The 26,181-nt window shown below is 39.2% G+C and overlaps 1 protein-coding gene across 4 annotated transcripts in view; it reads left to right on the top strand.

Annotated features, from left to right (window-relative positions):
- Positions 1-12,849: 12,849 nt before the first annotated feature.
- The window catches only part of LOC121195327 (splicing factor SWAP), a 53,462-nt gene continuing 40,130 nt past the window's right edge, over positions 12,850-26,181 (top strand). For 2 of the 4 annotated variants that reach the window (XM_041058738.1, XM_041058737.1), the window contains exons 1-7: positions 12,850-13,208; positions 14,766-14,929; positions 17,048-17,179; positions 19,410-19,486; positions 21,615-21,840; positions 22,031-22,131; positions 22,971-23,121. In XM_041058738.1, the coding sequence (XP_040914672.1) occupies positions 13,009-13,208; positions 14,766-14,929; positions 17,048-17,179; positions 19,410-19,486; positions 21,615-21,840; positions 22,031-22,131; positions 22,971-23,121 (1,051 nt within the window). In that variant the 5' untranslated portion in view covers positions 12,850-13,008. Of the gene's footprint in view, positions 13,209-14,177; positions 14,318-14,765; positions 14,930-17,047; positions 17,180-19,409; positions 19,487-21,614; positions 21,841-22,030; positions 22,132-22,970; positions 23,122-26,181 lie in introns of all 4 variants that reach the window. The other 2 variants (XM_041058739.1, XM_041058740.1) reach the window with 2 other exon arrangements.

The following is a 26,181-nucleotide window of genomic DNA, read 5'->3' as shown; positions in this document are numbered from 1 at the left end:
GAGTAAACAAAATAAGCTTAACATAATCGTAATCAGATACAGTCTGTGTGGTTATACAGATATTTTTCAAATATTTTCTTATATTTGGAGTGTACATCTTCAACATTTTGTTGTATCTTTAGTTGTAGCTTTAGATTTTCCTCTAAACAAATAGAAAATAATTAGATGTATATTACATTTCCATAATGTATGGGAAGATTGAGCTATTTATGAGACTTAATTACACAATCAAAACAAATTTAAATTCTACTCTCTATCCTCAGTAATGAGATGTGTGCCTTCCAAGAATGCATTATTGACAACAGAAGGAACAAATTGACTCATAAAACAGCTTCTGCGGGGGGCCAGCTGTCATGCCTATCTGCAGGGCAGCTAATAAAATACAACAAAAAAACAAACAGGACAAGAGGTGCCACAAACAGCACAAGAGACCCTTGTTTTCATATCAGTTGCCATACAGTATATGTCATCATGTCGTTAGAGAACTGACAGTGAAAAGCAACAGGAGAAATTGGTGGAAAATTAAGGAAGATGGCTTTTACCATGTAATCTCCACATACATGTCTTTTATGGCTATTAGTGGGTGCTCAGGGCAGTCTGGCAGAAACAGTTTCTCTTTCTAGTCTCTCTCTGGACCATCTATCAGATCTCAGACTTATTAGGTGTCAGATACAGTGTGCTTAATCATCACAGTTAGTCTTGTTTTCTTTGTGTCGTTTTGACAAATGAAAACTGGAAAATGCAGACCTTACTTTATTCCAGGTGATTAATTCTGCTTTTGCTGCTTATGCTAGGCTCGGGATTTGCTGAGTGATTGACTCCCCGTAGGCAGTAGTGATTACAATATTTCCACTGTTTGCTCACTCATTACATGCGCATACTTCACCTCTCGAACAGTTTATCACAGTGAAACTAAAACTAAGAAATATATTATACCTAGATGTAGACAAAGAGAAATAAGATGTTTTACAAAGTCGCTGGAGTGTCCAATGCCAATTCACTGCTAATTGGTGAGGTACTTTTTCAAGCATATAGCAAAAGCGTGTGTATGTTTTATAATATTCCCTTTTGTAGCATATAGATGATGCAGGAAAATCTAGCTGCTCTCGTCATCTCTTGTAGCCCAGAGCAGATGTTGCTTCGGTTGCCCACGGGTCCAGACGTACCCTGGAGACTATGGAAGTAGGATCCCACAAACATTATTATTCTTCTCCTCTCCTCTCCCTCTAACCTTTTCCAGCCCAGGTGGTGGACCGTGGAATCATATCCTCATCGCCGACCTGTCTAAATGACGCCTCGCAGCGGCACACGAGTGATAATTTCTCACAAACTGCTGAGAAAGGAAAGGTGAAGACGGGAGAGGATGACTCGAGCTGGAGGTTTGATCCTTTTCATATAATGTAATTTTTGTGCCCATCAAAGCTGCTAAAAAAGAAGTGAAATAGTATTATGTGTGAAACTGAATGCAAAGTAGGAACACAAAGAAAGAGTCAAATGTAGTTCTACTTCATGTAATTAAAAAAAGTAAAACTAGGTTTTGCAGCAGCTAAGTGGCAATTTACGAAATTTTCAAGTTTTGGTAGTCTGTCACTTCTTTCCTTTTCAGCCACATTTCAAGTTTTGTTCATAAGTTTTGTTTTCATTCTCACTAAAACACATTGCGTGTATGCTTGAGGCTTAACAAACACACTGAATGCATTTCCAACCTCATAAAACATTTGCAAAGTCTTTTTTTTTGTTTTGAAACCTGCCTCGTTTACATGAGCTGGCAGTTGTCTTCATCTCCTTTTATTGGCAAATAAATACCTTTTACGAGTCATTACTGCCATCAGCTGTCGACAGGTATTACGCCCTCTGAAGTTGATGGAAATATGTATCACATCACCCTCGTACATGCACCACGTGTATGTTTAAAAGAAAAATACAAAGAAAACAATGCTTTGCCAGTAGGGCTCAAATACTCTGCAGGGGATGTACCTTTTGCACCCATGTGCTATTTATGATAGAAGAATTAAAGAACACATATTTTTCAATATCTGTGATGCCCTTTGGTCAGTCAGAATGATACTGAAAGTGCCAGCCAAACCCCATAGATTATTCATCTAATCAGTGATATCTATTTAGGGCATGTGAGTGATGGACAAACAATGGAATGAATGAAGGCAGATTAATTCATGGTCCCCTATCAAATCCATCTTCGGGGCCAACAAGAAAGAGGCATAGTGCGTAATAAATTATCCAGAGACACCAAGATTTAATTGGAAGAAAACAAAAGGAGATGAGGCCACACTGGATACAGAGCAACTGGCTTCCAATTGACTGGCTCTGAGCAGGGACCTCGTTACATCTCATGTAATAATCAATTTGCAAAAAAAAGAACAACAGAAGAAATAAATATATACATACATAAATACATTGCAGCCATTCAGTATTTGCCATTTAGAATCTTTTACACCCTGGTACAAAGCAAGCTCTCAGGCCTGTCACAGGGAGTTGAACCAATGTGGCAAATTAATTCTTCAGCTAAATATTCCCTACAGCAGCAGCTGTGCAGAGACACCATATGCTGACTGCTTTATACAAACAATATAATAGAGTGTGGGTGCAAGACAATAAATCATTTTGCATGACACTTTCAACAGGTATCTAGAGTCATTTGCGGTGGAGGCTGTTTCTTCCACTCTTTGTGTGTCCTCAGAGGAGGTAGGCTATAGTGCTCTTTTTATGATGTCCAAATGCTACTGCCTTCTGTGGCTTTACACTGCCTCAGTCCATTAACAACAGAAGTCACGGCTTGTTAATGGAAATCTGAAAGACATTTACTAGTGTTTTTTGTTACTCACAGTGGGCATAACTTAAAATATGCTCCGTTATTCACTGTGTTTACTGTAAAATAGATGCTTTTTGAAGAAATACTGAACAGCAGCCCTTCCAGACATTTAGTCTGTATCTCACAGAACACTAGCCTGGTTCCAGACCTGAATTGTCACCGACATCTCAGATTTATTCAGAATTTCAGTTAGGTCTGGTGTTGTGCCTGTTGATGGTTGTTTCCACAGACTGAAGAAAAAGAAAAAGTAAAGAAATCAGAGTTTGGTTGGTGGGATTAAGAATGGTGGACATTATCTTCCTACATAGCTAGTTAGCTACATTCATGAAACATAGAAACAGAAAAATGGAATTGTATTGTCATATTTCTTTGATTGATATGAAAAACATTCCTGCGTCAACTGAATATGACGTTGGCAGGACAGATAAATCGCTCACTGCTGATAACTACGACTGATTGAAGCAAAACGAAACAAAATATCTTCCCTCCTCCCTACAAGAAATCTACAAAGATGAACACAGTATCAAGCCGTGTGAATGAAGTGAAATGAAAAGGCAATTCTGACTGATCATCAGAAAAAAATGTAGTTCAAGATAAAGGTACATCCGACACTTGAAATTCTCTGAATCCAACACATTTGTCTCCTTTTAGCAAACAGTAATGTACTTTATATGTCAACACTAATAGAGAAACTGGCTTTTAAGCTGGTTAGCACTTGCTTTCCCACTGAGCAATAATGTCTCCACTTTGCGGCCACCACAGTGAGGACCAGCAGAACAGGTCAGCATGCTGTGATGCTTGCCACTACTTACGTATGTTAAGAAGTAAACATAATGACTGAATTATCCTCGGCCATGTCCAGTACTCAATATATTTGCCACCATTCTGCCCTCTGGTGCTCTCTCTGTCAAAGACGGTCAGGCTGCCATTCCATTAGATTCCAACCGGGCCAAGATGAAGAATGAGCTCTTTGCTGTGCACTGACCACAGCCCAGTCAGTCTCACTGAGTCATCCTATTTATCATTGGCTCTGGGAAAGGCTTGCAGTTTTCAAAGATTTACCCCCAGAAATACTCTGTCACATCTGAAAAGAAGTAAATCTCACCGGTATCTGTCTGTTGGCTGTTCCTTTGCCTCTTTCCATTTATTGTTTTTTCCCAGTCTAGTGATCACCTTTTGACTTCTTCCTGTCTGTCTGTCTGTCTATTTCTCTCTCGCTTTCTCTGTCTTAGCCATTTTCTGTTTACATTTCCTCCTTTTTGGCATATGTAGCAAGACCTGAGAGTTTTCCCCTCTTGCTCTCTTTCTACTAATCTGTATCTTTGTGTCTATCTTTGAAACATGAGTTACTGTAGGATAAAAACCAATTATCCCTAATGACTGATTATATATTCAGTCAGGGGTAATTAGTCACAACAATCCTTATATCTTAACAGCAACTCGCGGTCTAAAAAGATGGCGTTCTAAAGTGTATATTATTTGTCTCCTGAGTTTCATTTTCTAAAAAAGAAAAAAAAATCAGCATACGAATGCAGCACTGTTGAGCAGCTGACTTGTGTTTGTTGCTTTGAGATCTAAGACTTTTTTTTTTATGACTACAACACTAACTCCAACAATCCCAAACCCAGCTCTCCAATAAAAAAATACCATCTTATCCAAGGGATAATCTTAGAATGAAAGACGATGAATGTTTGTGCAAAATTTCATGACCATCCATCCAGTAGTTGTTGAGATACTTCAGTCTGGACCACAGTGATGGATTGACTGATGTTTGCCATCTCTAGACCAATGCTACTAGCATGATTAAAAATGACTTCAACTGTAACTCAGAACAGAGCAAACTTTTACTCTGTGCCTGTGAGGTTCGGTCTCCTGTGCAGTAGCAGATACTTCCTGTGATTAAATGTCTTGGACCTGCAGCTCAGTGTGTGAAATGCCAAGTCTGGGCTTCACAGAAGCATCTGTATATTCTGAGACAGTGGTCAGGATAAAAACGAGGTTTATTCCTCACTAATTCAATCCTGCCAAGAGCTGCTGTCACACAACATTGCAGTTATCCATTGGAAAAGGCCACATTCAAAGGTCAATTTACTTGAAGAAAGCTTCTATTGATTATTGATATAATAATAAATTTTGATCAGTCCCAAAATAAAACTTCAGAGTTCATGTTTATGACCTGCTGTCTAGTGTGATTTAGGATAGAGGCCAATCTACCTGTGTGGATTAAGTCCTTTTATCTGATTGACCTTGACTGTGGAGACTGGATGAGGCCTGATAATTCTGAACTAGAAGCCAGAAGTCCTGAGGGAAATAATAACTGTTTTGATTTCAGTGTGTAATTTAACTATTAAGCAAATATGCCAGCGCCTTACTTAAAGGACCAGCGTGTAGGATCTGGGAGGGATCTGTTGGTAGAAATTTAACATAATACACATAATTATTTATGCTTTCACAAGTGTAAACTTAGAATTGTTGTGTTTTTGTTAGCATAGAATGAGCACTTGAAATCTACATAGTGAGCATGTCCTCTTCCACCAAGCCCACCATTTTGCAATGCCATGTCTCTGCAGTAGAATGGACAAACCAAACACTGGTCCATAGGTTCTCCTACTGACTTGGAAAGGGAGGAATGAGGGGAGGGGTGTTTAATTGGTCTCCAACCTCACTGCTAGATGCCACTAAATTCTACAAGCTAGTCCTTTAAGAGTCCTTGCTCAAACTAATGGCCACAGTTTTCCATGTGTTAACTGAAGTGCAAATATTGGTTTGCAGATTTCAAATAACCAGATTACAACGGTACCCTTGCAGAGTCTTAGTACTCAGCATTGACCTCACTCTTTACTGAGGAGGGCCACGTCTGTGGACCCAATTAGGAGGCAGAAAATTCTACAATGCTGTCAATTTATTACCATAAATTGACAACTTGCCACTGAAATTTGCCTGTAAAATTACCACAAATTGATACTTTATGGTAATTTTAGAGGCAAATAGACTTTTTATTCATTTTTTCATATTCACTTTTTATTCACTTTAAGACAGTGGCCCATTGTAGGAATAGTCTGTTTAAAAGAGTAAAAAAAAAAAGAAAACACATGACCAACAGTAACAGAATCATTCATCAATTCATAAAACACAAGGTTAACCCATCACCATTTTAAATAAATACACACATGCCCTATGTGTAATGTGACAATTGCTTTGTGACTGCATGCAAGAGAGTTATTCAAAATGTTACATTTTCCCTTCAAGCCACATTAGCCTAATCACAACAGAGATCACATATGGAACACATTAAACTAGATTTGCGCAGTGCGCATTGCCTCAGCTTGGTGATGACCTATTTCACATCAGTCTGCCCATTACTCATTACTGGAAACTCATGTCAGTTTCATGGCTGCAGACAGACTGCATGTCGTCCCGTGTAGCCACTAAATGTGAATTGCTGAATGTGTTTATAAGGTATGTATGGAGGTTTGTGTACATGGAGAATTGGATTTACTGTATACACACACATACTGTGCACACGCTGAGTTATGGAGCAAGATACTGATACATCCTCTCAATCACCTTCTCATCTCATTATATGCAAGTTTGTGTCTGTGCACATGTACACATTCTTTATTTTTCATGTTTGTGTACATTCTGAATCACTTGAGGGCAAATCATAAACACCTTGATGACAAACCCTGGTGGCTAATAAAAGCTAAAATCTGTCTGAGGTGAGACATAATTACAGCATTAATCACCCAGATATTGTGAAGAAAGTAGATAAACAGCCCTCAAAATATCTCATCTACACAATTCTCAAAGAAAAAAATCCTGATGGATTAGCAGGGCCTCATTTGACAGGGCCATAAATATTCATAAATTAATTTCATACTTTGTTTAACCCCACCTGGAAACATTGGCTCTGTGTGAAATAATGATAAGAACCATGGGGTCCCATTAAGCCTCTGACTAATCCCAAGAAATCCACTTACTTCTGCAGTAACAATCCAACTTGACTTGTCTTGTTCCTAAATAGTAGTGACAGCTGCAGCACACAGACATTTGTCCTTGTTGGCTCACATCGTGTCCAAACTGTCAGTCACTGAAAAAAAAAAATTACCTGGATTGATTCCACAAACCTTGACATGAAAGGCACACGTCACATGTCAGAGCATGTGATACTGCATGAAGCAGGTGATAAGGAGACTCAAAGGGTCATTTCTAACAGCGTTGACTGACATTTGACTGTTAAACACAGAGATGAGCTGACTGTGCTGTCAGCAGTCGACTACGCTAACAGTAAAACAGCCCATGCTTAGTCTTAAGAAATTGTTCAATACACCAGCGGATGCACTTTGCTGCAACAATACATTCAATCTTCATATACAACCTTTTTATGCAGCGATGTAGATTCTTCTTTCCTGTCACCCTTGTGAATTCTGACATGTAGAGTCAAGCATAACAAGAAAAAACAAAGTGTCTAAATGTGGAGAGATTTGCATTTTTCATTCATCCTGGCACATACAGCCGCTTGATGCAAAAGGTTATGGATCTCACTGTAGGGAACTGGAAGATTTATATTATTCTCCACAGAGGCACACACTCCACAAGCAAATCTATTTAATACGACAGTTTAATCCTCTCAGAGAACTATTCAACAGGATCAAAGAATATACTTAGAGCATTCAAAGTTTCTTCATGCCCTGATTCTGAGAGCTAAAGCATCTTCCCTACTAGGTTGTAAAATGTTACTCACAAGACATAAATGCCATTGTTTAGACATAGCATTAAATGTTTGAAATCCACAATTCAGATCATGCAGAACGATTAAAATAATAATGATAGTATAACTGTGAGATAGCAGGTCTTTCAGTATAAATTAAATAAATTTAATGGTTATAATAATGGACTTGTGTTGGACCCTGTTTCCGTCTTTAGTAAGAAGACTGTATGCCGATGACAGAATAAAAAGCGATCTTTTGACTGCATCAGTTCAAAAATATAAAGACCTGTACAGACAATTTTTCAAGCATTTTTTAATTCTCTGCATGGACACACGGCAAAAACCTTGTGTTACTGAGGCTCTGTTGACTGTCCATAAAGAAGAGGCATTTGGCCGAATCCTGAAATTGTACCATAATACCTCCTTTCCAGTGAAGAATGAAGTGAATGGTCCTCGCTGAAATCCTTATTTAGTTTTATGTGCCAATACTGAAGAGTTGATGTTGTAATCCTTTGTGCTATAATACTGTACACTGTGCACATTTACACAGAAGCCCATTTCAGATGTCAAATGAATGATGTCCCCACAAAAAGAAACCATAGAGGGTATTGAGGTGTGCTGTTAGACCATCACACAGGCAGCACCACTCGCCACGAGCCTTACAGCCTAACTATTGAAGTAATGACTGTGTGATTGGATATCTGTCACTGCTCCCTAAGCCTTTTACCATTCACTGCTCCTCCCAACTTTTATGGACTACTAGTCCAAGGAGATTAATATCAGCATGTAATATAGCTGTATGTATCGGCAGGTTAGACTCTGGTCTTTTCTGGTGATTTTTAAACAAAATGCGCTGTCAGAAAAAAAAGAAGTAAATACTGGTAGAATACATAACAGAGCATACAACCTGATTTTAGTCAGTCTGCATTCTCTCTTAAAGCTGCATAAGAGTGGAACTCTATACCTGGAAATTAGAGAACATATTAGAGAACTAGACACATAATTTATTTAGAAATCATTTGCAGAAATTGTTAATTATCAGTCAGCTTTGACAGAACTATAAATCAGTCACTTTTGCTGTCATGAGACGGTCTGTGCTCACATGCCTGCATGATGGTCGTTGATTTTGGCCTGCTTTTACTGTGGGAGAATGATTTCTATTTGGATGGCTTTTTAAGTCTCTTTATGCTTTTGCTTTGCATGCTTCACTCTGTGCTCTTGTTTTGTGCATATTTCTATTGACTTTATTCTTCCCCATTTTATGTATTGCATGTTTTGATTAGTAGCTGTAAAGCAGCATAACAGCATCCTGTATTTGAATTTTCTTTTTTAGGGTGACTATGTCACAGAGACTGTAGATGAAAAATATTTTTTTTGGCTAGCTCTGGTGTGTTTGCAGCAGCGTTTATTATTGTGGACTTACTGTGCTAAATAAAACAATAAATAAAATGAAATCCTAAGTGCAAAGCAGTCTGGCCAACAATGCCATAAATCCTTGAACACATTGTTTGACAATTAAAACAGTCTGTTTGTTTTAATTTCGACTGTCTACCCCTAAAAAAAGAAAAAACTGTGGGTGTTGGAGGGTGAAAATGTGCAATTCTCCTGTTACCAAATTACTAAAAAATATTATTCATGCCCTGGCCATTGAGCTGTTTGCAACCAGGCCTCCTCAGAAGTCCACACATGATGCTACAAGCACAGAGAAGGATGCAGGACAGGGGAAGACAGGCATAAATTATCCATATTAATACCATAGGTGTGTGCGGGGGGCGCTTTGTTGCTTTGCTTAACATCTGTCTGCCAACTTCCAAATGGCCTCTCTCATGGTTGGCTCCCTGCCCATCTGTGAATACAGCTCTTCAAGGTATTTGAGGGTGCTAATTACAGGGCAAATTTACAGATAAACATGTAAATCTACTTGAAAATGTATATTCTCAACTCCAGTTGATTTTGTTACAACAACTCTTATGTCCTACATTGTTTTAGTCCATATGAACATATGAACATGTATTGTGCTGGTGTGTGTGTGATGCATTATTCAAGTAAATTTCACATATTAATGAGCAGATGCAATTAGTATCAATAGAGAATCACAACACTCACTTATGCAGGACACACTGTATGCAGGACACAATGCATGCAGGATGTTCTAGTTATAGATTTGAGCATGTTTAATGACAAACAGAAACTTTACCACAGTACACCATGTATATGTACTACACGCACAAATGCTTCCGCTGCAGTACTACTCTAATTCTCTCCATCTCTCTTTCTCTCTCTCTGCCCTACTTGTTTCACCCTCGGCTTTCAAGAGTGTGTTAGTCTGAACCTATGGACAAATTTTAACAAAACTCATTCAGGGGTTGTAAATAATAGAGGGGAGAGATAAAAGCTTTGTGGCAAAGGCTACAAAGCCAATCTGCTTTATCTCCTGTGTGTCACTGTCGTATACCAGCTCAGATGGTATACGACAGTTACTTGGAGTTCCTGTGAGGAATGATTCATTAAATAGAACTATTGTTTGTGTGTATCATAAAAACTTCAATTATAGTAAATTCATCTGAATTTATCTCATACACACCCATATATTGTCACAGAATGCCATACTATATCTTGCATGCTGATCATTATTCATCCACTGTGTGCTTTGAAGCTACATAGATGAAAAATACATTTGATTGGTGGCAGTCAGTAGAATAGTTTTAATATTTTATAGGTTTTGAATGAAACAGCTGGGACAAATGCTCAAACCTAGTCCTATTTGGAGGACATTTTACTTCAGTTTAAATATTTCTTCACTATTTACGTTTTAAGCTTTTGTTATATTAAAATAAGCCTGAAAAAGTCACTGTTGGAATGAAGGAGGTCACTCTCCTGATCACGTCCACACTGACTGACACCTGAAATCTTCTTAAAACTGCTGCTGCAGTGCTTATAATTTGGAAGATGTCGTGAGTAATATTCCCACTTCTCTGAACAAGAAAACATATTAAAGCGCTCTCTCGCCCACAATTTCCATTATTCATTCACACAATGAATGTGAAAATGTGATGTGGGCTGGTGACCTAGACGAGGAAAGTGCACAGTTCATTAGAACGAGAGTGTCTTGCCTGTCGCTGATATGCTTTTTGAAGCGTTACAACAACAAATTAGAGTCTTTATGGAAGCACAGCCATTGTTCTACTTTAACATGTGACATGCGTATTATGCTGCTGTATTGCTGTATGCAAGCTAAGTTGAATTGCCACTCTTCTCAGACAGCTGGTATGCGTTCACCTTGAGCGTAAGTGCACCTGGGTCACTTCAACAACAGACCAGAATGGAGAGTGAGACAAATCCACAGACAATTAAAAACTGCAGAGATTTTCTATTTCAGAATAGGCCAGTTAGTGTGTATCTGCAGCAGCATCATTTAATTCCTACCAAGCTATGAACATGCCATCCCAGCACACACGGGGACATTTTATTTGTAGTGGTGGTGGTTTTAAAAATCCTTATATTAAATTTACATTTTATTTTTTAGAATAACTCGCATCATTCTCACTCATTCATGACATTTATTCCTGAGTGTTTTGATAATGTATATAAAATGCATTTATATTCTTGTAAGTTCTCCTCACTCACATCTCTCTTTTGCCTGTATAGGCCCACAGGTTTGATACCTATGAGGGGAACTGCCACAGATGAAAAACATTTTAAAAACAATTTAAAAAGTGAAAAATTACATGTGTCCTACATGGCAAGAGAAAACAGAAATTCCATCAGACTTGCATGAGAAACCTGTCCGCACAACACTTCTCCTGTATGCTATTCATTCCCAAATATTTTTGGCTACAATGCATTCATCAGAGAAAACAATGGACAGTGGCTGCTTCCATTCCACCATCTGTCCTTTCAGGTTTGTGAAAGCGATTACTGGTACAGAGGCATGCTTGAAAAGAAGCAGAACTGGGAAGGCTTGAAAAATGTTTTCCACTATTGATCTTAGTTTACCTGTCTAAAAACATAATTGGAAATGATACTGAGTGATTTACGCCAAATTAGGGACACAACTAAATCACAGCCTCGCCAAATCTAAACCTTCTCGACATCCATCTCTGATTAAGAAATCAACCTTAATCGTAAAAATGATATAAGTCTACTGACAGGTGTTTGTTTTTAAGGTCACTATTTCTCAGTACACTCACGGCTCCTCTCTTCTAATCCATTTACTTTGCATTTGGTCCCAGTCTTGCCACTCTACATTAGTCAGAGAAAGTGCTAGTCTGAGCTGATTAGCCCTCTCTTCGCTGCTCTATCCACCCACCTGTGATTTTTCTGAGTGCCCTTTATGATATAAAGACCGCTTCCAGTCACACTTCCCATTCACCTGTACTTTGTGCCTGACCAAGGCCTTGACCAGATTCATGGATTTGACCTCAAATTAAGGGTATCAAGGTTTTTTGGCCTCAAGAAAAGGCAGATTCTAATCTACTACTAATCTATTGCACCTACCTCCAGAATGGTAAACCAGTGAACCAGCTAATCCATATTGTTGCCCTGGACCATGCCCATAGGCGGGGCATTTTGGATTGGGTGGGTGAGGTGTGGCGCACATCGGTTCAGTACTTTTTGCATAATCCTGCTGACAAATAAGAAACATGAGGCACAGGTGAAAACATAACATCCTTGGCAGGGATAACAATATGTACATGTGTATGACTCCTACAAGTAAGCTGTTTTCATCAGTGCACTACTGGTTAGACATAGACAACCTAATGATTAACGTGCAAAAAGCGTATTAATGTGGCCAAATAAGTTCGATCAGAGGCTCAGACTACAGTGTAGAAAAAAATGTAGAACAGAATGAAAATGTCCGTGAGGTAACCCAAAGCTTAATTTATCTTATTTAACACTTTTTTGACCCTCGGCTCCTTTCCACAAACCTTAACTTAATCTGGGACAATAGAACTATATTTTAAAAGTGAATATACCCACACTACTCCTCACGTTACTGGTAAACAGAAATAATGAGGCCTTACATTGACTATCATGCGGGTTACTTGATTAGTACAGTTTAACTGTAACAGCCACAAAGTTAGGTCCGTCGTCCACCACCAGCACATTCGACACATATGGAATTATTGAGAGAAATATAACTTACATACATACAACGTCTGCATTTCGAAATATACACATTTGTTTGGATATATTTAATTCATATTTATAAGAGTAATTTATTGACACAGCGGTAAGTTTAAATCGGGAAGAGCAATTGTCGTAAGTGCGGACCGGAAGCACAGCTGCATTTACGCGCTCTCCAACATGGCGACTGTTGGCACGTAGAATTTTGTTTTTGAGGATAGCGTCAAGGATTATCGTAATATTTGGGCCACCTGCAAGCTATTTGGTTATCAAAACCATCATAGTGTCGCCATTACTATTCTGTCTTACAAGCTAAATTGTTTTCAAGAATAACCGGGACATGTTTCGTCGCGGAGCGGCTAAGAAAGACCACAACAACAAACCTGTGAAGAAGGATGTGAGTGACAGTGATAAATACGCCGACCTCTTGGTGTTCGGCTATGCCTGCAAACTGTTCCGAGACGACGAAAGGGCTCTTTACCACGAACATGGAAAACATCTTATCCCATGGATGGGGGACAAGAGCATCATGATTGATAGGTCGGTTGAACAAACTTAGACTGAAACATTATGCTAACCATCTATCCTGTCCGTTAGCCTGTTTCAAAATGCAAGGGACCACTTGGGAGTTTGTCTTGCAGAAGCTTGGAAATAACTGTAACTGTCGACGAATTTCTTGTCTGCTAACTTGTCTTTGGATATCCTAAAATGGCAACAAATGGTATCTGAAGTTTCTAGAATAACAGCCGAAGATGCAAGTCCTAGCCAGTCTTTGCTAACATTAGCCATGATGCTGAACTATCAATATAACAAAACAAAACCGAAACATTACAATCTTCATGAAAATAGGATTTATTGCAGAGCTGCTTTATTAGACTGCATTAGTAACTCTTAAACTGGCGATTGGGTGCATTTTAAAGACAAATTCGAGGATATTTACATTTTATGGCCCTTAAAACAACACAGGTTAGCTTTGAGGTGGGATTTGCATCTTGGCATGTTGGGAGAATTTCCTCTGGAAACTTTCATGCACACTTTATAGTTGTAAAAATATGGCAGTAAAAATGGAGTATGACACAGAAGATGTTTCAGTCTTTCTGTCCTTTTCAAATTGAGTTTTGCCTAAAATACCACTGTGTACACAAAGCAAATGACCTTACATTTTATTATGCTGTGCTGATATCCACATGACCAGAGCAAATTCTAACCAAGTCTAAAGTTACTGCATTTAAGGTGATTCAGAATACCACAATGTCAATGTAAAGCTCAGGTCTGACTTCATAATAAAAGGTTTAAAGGTGACTTTAGCCTTTCTGTAAAATATTGCTGCACGTGATGTAATGTTTTATTGCCAACTCCATGCAGAGCACATACTAAATTAACATAACCTTAAAATAGTGCATTTGTCTTTTTGAATCACCTTGATCTGCAGTGGCCAAACTTGTGTTTCATTTGTACAGCTTTTGTATGTGTGTCTTTATCACATAACACAGTTTTTTCCCCAGCAAGGTAGGCTAAGGGGTCCTGCCAAACCCCGAATGCCAACCACAGCACCCCATTTCTTTGTCTTCATGAAGAAACTGCAACTGAGAAGTGGCGTAGAGGGACGAACCCTGGAAAATGTCGTCCATTTGGGTTCTTACGGATAGGTATTTATGTGCTCGGGTTTGTGTGAATGTAACTATCGTTGCAGATGTAGACGTAATGATGAGTGTTACAGGGGGGAATTGAACCCTGTAAGGTAAGAGGCGAGTTGCTTTGTTTGTTTTTCTTTTGTTTTTTGTTTTTTTTTTCTTTTGATGTAGGGTTGTTGGTTTGTAAGACTTGTCCAGGAAGGAAATAGCAGCAGAAAGCTTGCTAGGTATCTTATTAAGCCCAAGGACTTAAATAGGACATTATTGTGTTGTCAGTATTTTGAGAAATTTTCACAACTTCTAGTATTTTACAAGTATACTCCCTCATGACAGACTAGAGGTAGAGCGTTTTTGATATTGTAATTTTGGGTTTTAGGTTCCTTTTCCTTGGTAAGTAGGTCCATGTTGTGTATAAAAAACTTTGTTGAATTCCTTGAAGCTAATCCTTTTTATCATCCAACAGATACGATGGGCGCGGTCACTTACATGATCTTTCAGAATATGACAGCGGGTCATGGAATACATCCTACCAGCTGTCAGAGGAAGAGGCCAGGATTGAGGCGCTGTGCGATGAGGAGCGGTACCTGGCTCTTCACACTGACCTGTTGGAAGAAGAGGCTAGACAAGGTGGGCAGGGTGCCAGTTCTGACACTGCGTAATTGGGATATTTAAAATCAAAACAAATGTTTTAACACTCACGCATATGACTCATCTAAATGTGAATCTGCCCATAATGTCCTGATTTGCTGGTTATTGTCACATTTGAAAATGGCTTTATTGGGATTTTTGCTATCTTTCACCCCTTCATCAAACAGCAAACTCATGACTCAACCATAAACACATTGACATGGAATGACTTAATTACCCACATACATCCTATGGCTATGTAACTTCTACTACCAGAGTTAGAAATTCAAAAACAGGTAACTAAGTTAGTAAATGTGAGAGAAACTAAAGGTTATGTCCTTATGAATTGACCAGTTACTGTTGTCTATATAAAATTTTAAAATAGTATGTCACTGCTTTCTTACTGGCATAATTATACTTACAAATGGCTTGACACTCGTCCACTGACAGATATTAATTCACGTCAGCACCAGTCCTAACTCTTGCATTTTACTGTCATATAGTCTTCCTTCTAGGCAGCTGTCACCACGGTTGCTGGGCTAGTCTCTACAAACACAAAGTCTACATGGAACAGTAGCATGGCTAACTGAAATCTGGTCACTTTGTTTTTTTTATTACTGATCTCTCATTACACTAATTACTTGAATTCCTCAAGTCATTATTTCAGCTCTTGTAAGAGATGTCTTGCTGGTTGAGAGTGACTGTGTTCACTCTCTTTTCAGGCTGTCAGTGTTTGAATTAGTGTCCAGATAATTTTTAATCTCAAGCCTCTGTCTGCCTTTAACACTTGGGCTAATATGACAAGGCTGTCTGTACAAATAGAAAAGAGGCAACTCTTACATTTGCTGTGTACTTTAATCTTAGCTTCTTAACAAAATCTGATTTTCCAGACTGACAGACTCCTAAGGCATTTTCAGCTTTCTGCCTCTTTAAAAAAGGACTGGCTTTGACTCTGAGCTTAAGAGCTGCCATTTCTATGGAAATTACTTTCGACTCATCTAGGATTCTTGCATCTCAGTCATTTTACATTGTAATGAAACAGGCTGTTTTGATGACAAAGCACCCTTCTGAAAGACAGACTTAATGACTGTAATTGAAGTAATAACCCACAGTTTTAAGTGAAATATGGTGTCTCATGCCCAAACTGACAGGATAGAATGAGTCAGCTAATGATATGTGTCACACACTCTCTGCAGAAGGTTCATCCCCGAGGCTGGTTTGTCCTTGAATTTGGAGCCCTGACCCCATTCACTCAGGCTATTACCCATCTGCCCAGTGAAGGGACAGCAGCAAGGCATTAGAAATATTGATAGTTTTAGTGGGAATTTTGCCCTTGCTTCTTTAATAAAGATATAGTTTGCTATGAGTTTCAATAGAAAATTGGTGGTGTCTGTGGCCAAGCATCCATGTTTATTTGTGTAGCATCTAGTAAGTAAGTCTGTTTTTGTCTTTTCAGTTGTAAAATTGTAAAGCTTATAAAATCACTTGCAATATCAGGAATGTAGTAATAATAACAATAACAATAATAATAACAAAAATAAAAAATGCAGTTCTAGAAAATACAAGAACACGAAAAAACATTTTTAAAGGGAATTAAAGACATTTCTAAGAAATTTAAAACAAATAAAAATAGGAAAGGCTTGAGGCTAGAATCTCTAATGTAATATGTATTGTATCAATAACATTATTGTTATTAGTATATGATAACTAGCATCAATCGTTATTAGAGGTATTATTATAGAGTATTATCCTAAATTACGTATTTATCAAATTTCTTAGTTGTCCAGAACCACACCAAAACAAAAAAATCTAAGTCTCTACATAGTTTGTGCAGTTAGATGAAAATGATCGTCAGTATTTTCATGCCAACTGGGCTGAAAGGGCAGGACAGCTGTTTATTACAAACACTACAAACAGGTAGTAAAAAAACAGCAAAAAAAAGCAATAATCAGGAAATGGTTGAGTAAAGACTCTCCTACAATCCCTGAATGGATTGAAATCATCTCACAATGTCAAGCATTTCATCTTACCTACGATGACCGTATGTTTTGTCTTCTGGTCTGTATAAGGTTAAAAAAAAAAGCATTGTAGTAAATTGTCCTCTGTTGTGTGTTGCAGAGGAGGAGTACAAACGTCTGAATGAGGCTCTGGCTGATGAAGGCTCCTACAATGCAGTGGCCTTCAAGTACAGCGCAGACTACTATGACCCCTCTCAACCCACGGAGGAGGAGGATGCTAACAAGGAACTTGGTGAGACACATCACTCACAAACTTTGCTGTGTTAATAACACTTACATATTTAGAGAGCCGGTGAGTCTGTTGGATGTACTTGAAAATACACACACATGATAGCAAAACAAACACAACAAGCACAACTTTTAATGGTAGAGCTAACACAAACAAAGGAGAGGAACTTGCAAAATGGTGCTTTGAAAATTCAGGGAAGTCTCTCTATTGTCCTGCACCTACATTGTGGCACTGATGTGTTTCCTGTAGGCTACCCCACATTCCACTGGACTTCTGGTTATTATAGTGTGCATGTAAATACTGGACATTTCCCTTCTGTCTTTGACACTTTTCTTAAGGTGGGCTCCTTGCCAGTTTTTAGCTACTTGACTTTGTATTTGAATTTTTGGCTGCTGCAGTCTGCTATGTGGAACACAGCAGCTCTGTTTAATCCATTTCTCCTCTTTTAAAATATTCTAATCCACACAACCATCTGCAGATACACACCCTCCAGGGGGTTGCTGAAGCTGAGTTTCTGTCCCCAGAGAACACACTGAACGTGTCCAACATTCTTGAAATTTTATATTGAATTCAGTATTACGCAATATCATTATATCAAATTTTGTCACGATAACAGCCTTCTGTTTGAGGCTCTAGAGTTGCAGCATAAAAAAGATTTTCCAAATTTTAGTCATGAGTGGAAGGAGGTATGACATTTAGACTGCTGATCACCTGTGAACACCAGCATCAGCTCTGATTGTCACCCATTCATATCTCACTTGACACACACACACACAAACACTCACACAGTCACACAGTCTTGCAGCTTTAAATATTTGATGCTGACATTGCCGAAAGCACTAACAGTTAACAGCCTAACAGTTAAGCAGACTAGAGGCCTTTCTCAGGGGAGATTGTAGAACTGAGTCATGGGTATGAATACATTTGCCAAAGCTCTCAGTGCCGGTCAGTTTGTTGTTTTATTTTTTGTTAGGGGAGTAGTAGACAAGTCAGTAAGGGTCACATCACACTGGCCAATAACATTTTGAGCCACTTCTAGTTGAATCCCTCCTACTGTCTGTTGTCAGATCTGTCCCTTCCCTGCTATAAAGACTTTGACGTTATCACAAATACAAATTCATGAAAAAGTTATGAACCTCTCCGACAAAAATGCATATTATAGATTCAAAAAGAGAGTTTGGTCTGATGGATACGGACAGACACATGATCACAATGAAATTCAAATGATTATCACTATTATTAGTTCCTAAGTGAAAGCCAAATAAGCCAGTGTTAATTGCAGTATGATTTATTATCTGCTCTCTGTCAAGTCTTATTGTTAACCTCCCAGTAAAACCCCACACTAATTGTTATTCAGTCATTTCATATTATACCCATTAATTTCATGTCCTGTCAAAATAAGGAACTTAATTTGAACATGCAATATATCTATTGGCTTAATTTATCTAAATGTACCCACTTCACCTTCACTGGAACACCTGTATTCCACATATTTCTACCTGTATGGAGCTGCTGAGTCAATGTGTGGCCACACCTTAGCTTTGAAATAGAGAAACAGCTAGTTACCTGGTCAGTATAAATGGAATCAATCACTTTAAAATTAGCAGCATTATCCAAATACAAGTTATCCCGCCATGACAAGAATCCCATTATGTAACTGACATAATGATCAAGAGCATATCTTAGAAAGTCTTTCAAAAGTGGGACAATGGGACACTGTTTGGAAGACCATCATGTGATTTCTAAGTTGGAACTGAGGCTTGACATAAGGTGCAGTGAACACATGGACTCTGGGTACCTTTGGGTTTAGCCAGATAGCTGACTTTAAAATTTTACGCATGGTGTACATTACATGACAAAGCAAGTGCAAGTGAAAACTGTAGCAATGGCGTGATGGTTTTTTTTTCCCCCATAGATGCTGAGTCTTAAATTCTGAAAAGTCCCTACAGTGCAACATTAAAACTGTTAATCCAGTTTCCACATGACCTGCATACAGCAGAAGATTCAGGATGAAGAGTGTAGTATTGTACTGTGATATATTTGTGTAGTGGGGAGAAAGGATTAGAGCTTGTGGTTTTCCCCCATTTAAAATATTTTAGGAACTCAGAATTAATTGTGAGTTGCTGCTCTGCTGGGTATACATCCGGCAGGGTATTTTTTTTTTTTTTTTTATGAATAACTTACAAAGAGTTGATCTCATTTGTTTTGTCCTAACATCTCATCAATTGCATAGAAGAGGCAGAGCCTGAGGAGAGCGAGGAACCCTTTGTTGCTCCCCCAGGGCTGGCTATCCCTCCTGATGTGGAGCTGGTGAGTATTAAATATCCTGCTGGCTTCCTGATGTTCACACCCCACCATGCTCAGATACAGAGTCTGTATACAAAACATGCATATTTACATTGGTTTGAGGCAAATTAATAGAAACATCCAAATACAATCCAAAAAAAAAAGCCTATCATAAATACTAGCTTTGTGAAACCCGTTGTGTTTAGATGTTAGGTAATAGTTCATATAAAGAGGAAACAGATGCTGATGCCAGTGTCACTCATTGTTGTATTGGCTACTTGTAATCACTCTCATCTCAGCTGTAGACTGGGAGGATGTATTCAGAAAATTGAATGTCCATCATTGTTTTCCCGAGCCTAACAGGACAGCACAAAGCTCTGATATATTCAGTTTACTGTTAGAGAAGAATAATAAAACCACCAAATATTCACATAACTGACTAATTGTTGCAGCTTTAGTAGAAATGCCTGCAGCTGTAGGTTGCCTGTGAAAGGTTTGCCCCAGGGCAACGTTTACACCTCCCGTTTCATGATTAATGTAGTTGGTAGATTACAGTCCAATCAGTACCAGTTCAAGCAATTGCTCTGTGAAGTAGCACCTCTTCTTTTTTCCCTTTAAAGTTAAAGGTGTATGTCATAAAAGTGCATTTGTTTCTGTGATGTTAGTCCACCTATGCTATAAAACCGTATGTATTCATTGTATGTGAATGGCAACGTTTCTCAATGATAACAACAGCCGAGAGGTAATAGACTGAAATATTTAAAATGCCTTGCTGTAGCTTTGTTCTGTTTGGTGTCCTTGTGTCAGGTAGTCTTCCCTCAGGACGAGGCTAGTCCGCAGCCACAACACTGTACGACCCCCTTCAGCTGCCACTTTCTTATGCATGAGAAGAAAGACAAGCTTTAATATTGTCAAAGTCTGTGTGAATACTCTGTATAGCATGCTGGGTATAAAACAGCCAAAACACCCTTGCGCATACATACAGAGCATAAAATAGCTGTAACACATGAAATGCATATTATATCAGTCTCTACTCCCTAGATTTTGAAGTTATAACCTCCTCTCTTGGTACATTTCAGTGGAGTGCGTTTTAAGAGTATTCTATTTTTCTTTTTATTTGATGATTATTGTAGAGAATAACAGGATGGGGAAAGAACAGGTGAATTACTTGAATAAAAGGTCTTTGGCCAGAATCTGACAGGGACACAGGGGTGGCTGTGGTACAGTGGGTTGCCTACTAATGGGAGTGTTGTTGGTTCAATCCCCTGGTCCTCCAGTCCACATGTTGAAGTGTCCTTGGGAAAGATACTGAACCCTAAATTTCCATCAGTGTGTGTGAAGGGGTGAATGGCATGTAGTATAAAGAGCTTTGAGCGGTCAATTAGACCGGAAAAAACGCTATGAAAGTGCAGTCCATTTATAGGTGTGGGGGAGGACACTTTCTGTGTGTATATCACATCAACATAAAATTAGTATTACACACCCACTTTTCCCCTAATGGCTAAGTTCTTAAATCAGAGTGAGATGGGTCCCTGTATGTCAGGAAGTCCTTGGCAGCTTAGAACACAATAATAGTCTGTTAGATTTGGACACTGGCATCCTTTTGGCCAATACCTTGAAAGGTAGTATTTATTATGACTTTCATCTTGATGAGATATGTGTGTTCTTTTGGAGATTGCAGCACTTCTCTGTACTCTCTGGGTAATGACAATGATTAATCACTGAAAGCACACAAAGGGAGCAATAATGAATGAATAATGGACCATTTCTTGTTCCACTGATTTCCACCCTATGTGTATTTTCAGAATTAATGTCATCACAATGAACATAAGAGTGCTTGACATGAAAATACTTCAGAGACAAAATGGATTGTGTCCTTTCCTCCATATGATGTAGCTATTCATAAACTGTACATTGCATCTTAATGTTATGTGCAGAATAAAAGACAGACAGGTTCACTCACTCTTATCAGTGGTACTGATTTTTCACTATTACAGTTTGAGATGAAAAGTGTTTCAATGAGAAATATTTCCTGTTTTTGTACATTCATTTTTTTCTTTTTCCAGAAACAATCACACAATCAGTTCCTCTACTAAAGATGTCCAGTGGAAATCATCTGTATTCATTTCTTGACTTTCTTTTTTTTTTTTAGCCAGCAACCATTAAGACGCACAATATCATCGAGAGGACTGCCAACTTCGTGTGTCAGCAGGGGGCTCAGTTTGAGATAGTTCTGAAAACCAAGCAGGCTGGTAACTCCCAGTTTGACTTTCTTCGTTTTGACCACTACCTGAACCCTTATTACAAACACATCTTGCGGGCCATGAAGGAAGGTCGATACAACCTTGACTCCACCAAAAAGCAAGAGCAGTCGCAGGGTGAGTTAACGAAAGCAGTCACTGAATCCATAGCTGTAATTTACTCACACGGACATTAAATTTGCAGAATGAAGTGTCATGTGCTGGAAGTAATGCATAAATATCAGATCTGTAATGTATTAATTATGATGTTAAGCATTTTTGTTCAGATATGTATTCATTACATTTTCTTTTTGCTGTCTCGCTTTAGAGTCCCACTCTGATGATTCAGATGAGGATGGGGATGGCAGCTACCTCCATCCCAGCCTGTTTGCCCCTAAAAAGAGCTCTCGCCTTGAGGAGCTGGTGAAGGTATTGTAAATAGGCTGCCTAATGAGGAGCCTTACCTGTTTGATACAGTTGCCACTTTACATTGCCGCGCTGTACTGTGAAAGCCGCACATCTTGAAAATATCACATTTTAATGAGCTAAGAAAAACAGCCCAGTTTTTTTTTTTCTCCAGTTTCTTTGAGACAACGTATTTTTCAAGTGATCCAAAGTAGTTAAAACTGATTATGTGGCATAGGAACTTAATCTAGTCCCTCTGTTAATCTGAAAAAATAAAAATCACCAGATTTTGCAAGACCTGGTTTCATTATAACTTCGAGTATGAATGCAGCAATGTCAAGTGAATTACATTTACATCCCGTTTTCACTGCCCATGTCTGTTACCTGCTGTAAGAACTATATTCTTTTCTCCGATGCTGTTCCAGTTCTGGTACAGTTTTTTTTGCGGCTACAGCCACAAGGGGTAATTTACAGGACGTTGGCCCATTAAATTCTGTTGGGCTCCGAGTCCGAGCGGTTAAGGGTCCTGGAGGCAGCACGTCACTACAAGCTAACAGCTCATGTACAGACAACAAAGCCTGTCAATCCCTCAGGCAACAAGTACATATCACTGAGAACGATTAATACACACCGTTACTTGCAGAGTAATTCTTAAATATTGCACTGTATTCAGATGATTGCTAATGATGTCATGGTCTCTGAGAGCTTTGAATGTGGGGCGTATGTATTATAATACTACTGTAAAACAGTTCTCACTCTGTGACGTTAGGCTTGTAGCAGGTCAGAATGACCTTTTCTCAAACAAAACATAACATAATGGTGTGGAATGCTGTTTTCACCAAACGGGCCTTGTTGTTTTGCAGCCTCTTAAAGTAATGGACCCAGACCATCCTCTGGCAGCACTCGTACGAAAAGCCCAACAAGAAAGGAATGGGACTTCAGCAATGGCAACTAAACCAGAGGAAGTGACAGACCCAGCTGCATCCAGCACACCAGCACAGTACACTACTGACCGTGAGTAAATTGTTTTTTGTTTTTCTTCAGCTCTGAGAACAAAAGACAACATCTGAAATTTATTAAGACCAATACAGAGTTCATCATATGTTGGGTCTGGTCTATTTTTTCTCTTTTCCACCTGGGTTCTGGGTCAGGCTTAAATAGATTTGAAATAGAAATAGATTTGTGTCTTTGGTGTCTGCAAAATTTCGGTTAGACCTGACAGAAGCTGAGAGAGTTTGATCGCATGATCAAGACATACTGTATTTCTAGTTATGGAATCAAAACACACCATATTACTGACTTGAAATTAGTTTCATTGTGTTAAAAATGTGCATTTTACAAAAAGGATAGTTCATATTTCTTGATTTATATGTCTTCAATTTTATAAGGTTGTGATGTAAACTCACACTATGGAGCTCTCAAAAATTAAAGCAAACCCAGTATAGTCTCACTCTGCATCATCTCTGCCCCTACCTATAGTGGCTTTAAATAAATGTCTATTCAAAATTATAAAGAAATTCTTTTTATTTTACAGTTTATATTATGGTATTTATATTACACACAAGCCTGGCTTGTGTGCATTCTGTATACAAGGCCAAATGTGTATCTGTTCACGATGAGTCACATCCACCCCCACTCTACGCTATTCATCTCACTACCGCTTAAGTAATTGTATCCCTGTATGTGCTCATCTTCCCCTGAAACAGTTGCTTAAATCAACCCGTGGTCACTGGCCACTGCTGACCCATGAGAGTTTACTTGTCCATTACCGCAATTTATTCATTCTCTGAGACAGTTCTGGAGGGTGTCCTTTGACCTGATCGTTGCTGCAGACATAGTGCTGTTAATGTTAGTAAATTGGTTGTGGCTTACCAAGCTTAATGCTGTTGATAGGCACCGTTGCTCAAAACAGGGGCTGTTAGTTTGTCCATGCATGTATCTATACTTGGCTCTGTCGAATGAGGAAGCCTTCTCTTGCCTTTTGAACAATTTTATTCTGCCACCAATGATGTTGATACAGGGCTTGGGTAATAAGTTGCTGCATTACCTCTTTTTTTGCACTGGATTGCCTCCCTTTGTTAACTGTATGTAATCACTGCCTCTGACCCTAATGGATACTGTGTAACCTTAGCGAAAGAACTAACAATAAGGGCAGCTCCAAAAACACCAGCTAACCTCAACTTTAAAGTTCAGTCTAGTACAATGAATTTTGAATTTCCTTTTGGGCCTTCCCTTTACACATCTGAGGTCTTTATCCCGACAGTGGCACATGTCAAGTTTGTAAATGACAAGTTCTGCTTTGGTTTTCCATTTTCTTGACTAGAGAAAATTGGATGTGTCGTTAAAGTCAGCTCAGTGACTAATCTGTTGATATCACACTTTGACACTGACCATTTATTTTGTCTCTGTCCCTGTACTGCCAACCTCCTGTTCCCCTCTCTCTCTTTTCAATAAAGGGTTTTTGTAATGTAGACTCACTGATAAGGGAGCTGACCTTTTTAGGGCCCGAGCACCGAGTGGTGCGAAGGCCCTATTGTTTTTCTAATGTTTATTATTATTAGGGCCCGAGCACCGAGTGGTGCGAAGGCCCTATTGTTTTTCTAATGTTTATTATTATTATTATTATTATTATTATTCCTCCCAAACAACTGCATTTTTCAACCCCTTCCCATGCTCTAAAACGCCTGAAATTTTGCACACTCATCAGGTCTGGTGAAAAATTTGATATTTTGTGGTCGTTGTAAATGGGGGGGGCCAAATGGCTCCGCAGCGCCCCCTTGAAATTTTCAAAACCCCCCTCCCATTGGGCTTAGTTTGTCATAGGTGCATGAAAATTGGTACACATGTTGATCATACCGAGACACACCAAAAAGTCTCTTGACACCATGACCTCAACCCAACAGGAAGTCCGCCATTGTGGTCGGAAGTTGGCGATTTTGGCGAAATACACCATTGGTATGCGGACGAACTCGTGCTAGGGATTTCACCTGATCCACTTCATATTTGGTGGACCTCACCTCAAGACTATGATGATCAAAAGTTATCAAAGGCTTTTCTCTAAGTTAAAGGGCGTGGCCTCTGTGGCCCGCCAAAGTTTGGTGGCGTTTGGTGAATTTGCCATGACATTTTGAATGGCTCTCACGTCCACATACTTTATCCAAACATCTTCAAACTTCATGAGCTTGATCAGGGCTCTGCCCTGAACGCCTCCATATGTCAAACTCCCGCCTTACTCGTGGCGTCCCCTGCTGGTAACAGGAAATGACCTATTTTTACTCTGAAGTGTACTGCTCCTTAATAGTTGACACCATCGGCTTGGTTTCTGCTCTACAACCTTCCCAACTACTTGGTGAAGCTACATTATAAAGGCCGTGAAGCTGGGTGCAATGGCATCTGTGTGGCGGCGCGGCAACTGACGATCCCTCGCCGTGAAATTACGTTTGGATTTGTAATGACCTTAACCACCTCCTATGATCCTAAAAATTCATACACACGTTCTTGGGGGCTGGTCCTAGACTCTGATGGGGTTTTTGTAATTGGGCGGGGCAAAATGGCTCAACGGCGCCCCCTTGAAGATTTAAAATACCCCTCTCCATATGGGTTTTTTTGGAGTACGAAGATGAAAATCGGTACACATAAAGAACACTTCCTGACGCACAAAAAAGTCTCTTGACACCATGACCTCAACCTAGCAGGTAGTCGGCCATTTTGTTTTTGGCGGCCAAATTTCAGTGCTTTCCACCATTGGTATGCGGACGAACTCGTGCTAGGGATTTCACCCGATCAACTTCATATCTGGTGGACCTCACCTCAAGACCATGATGATCAAAAGTTATCAAAGGCTTTTCTCTAAGTTAAAGGGCGTGGCCTCTGTGGCTCGCCAAAGTTCGGTGGCGTTTGGTGAATTTGCCATGACATTTTGAATGGCTCTCACGTCCACATACTTTATCCAAACATCTTCAAACTTCATGAGCATGATGAGGGCTCTGCCCTGAACGGCTCCATATGTCAAACTCCCGCCTTACTCGTGGCGCCCCCTGCTGGTAACAGGAAATAACCTGTTTGTACTATGAC

The sequence above is a fragment of the Toxotes jaculatrix genome, chromosome 16 (assembly GCF_017976425.1).
Source record: "Toxotes jaculatrix isolate fToxJac2 chromosome 16, fToxJac2.pri, whole genome shotgun sequence".
NCBI lineage: Eukaryota > Metazoa > Chordata > Actinopteri > Toxotidae > Toxotes > Toxotes jaculatrix.
Note: the sequence above shows the minus strand (reverse complement) of the source record. Positions and strands in the feature narration are given on the sequence as shown.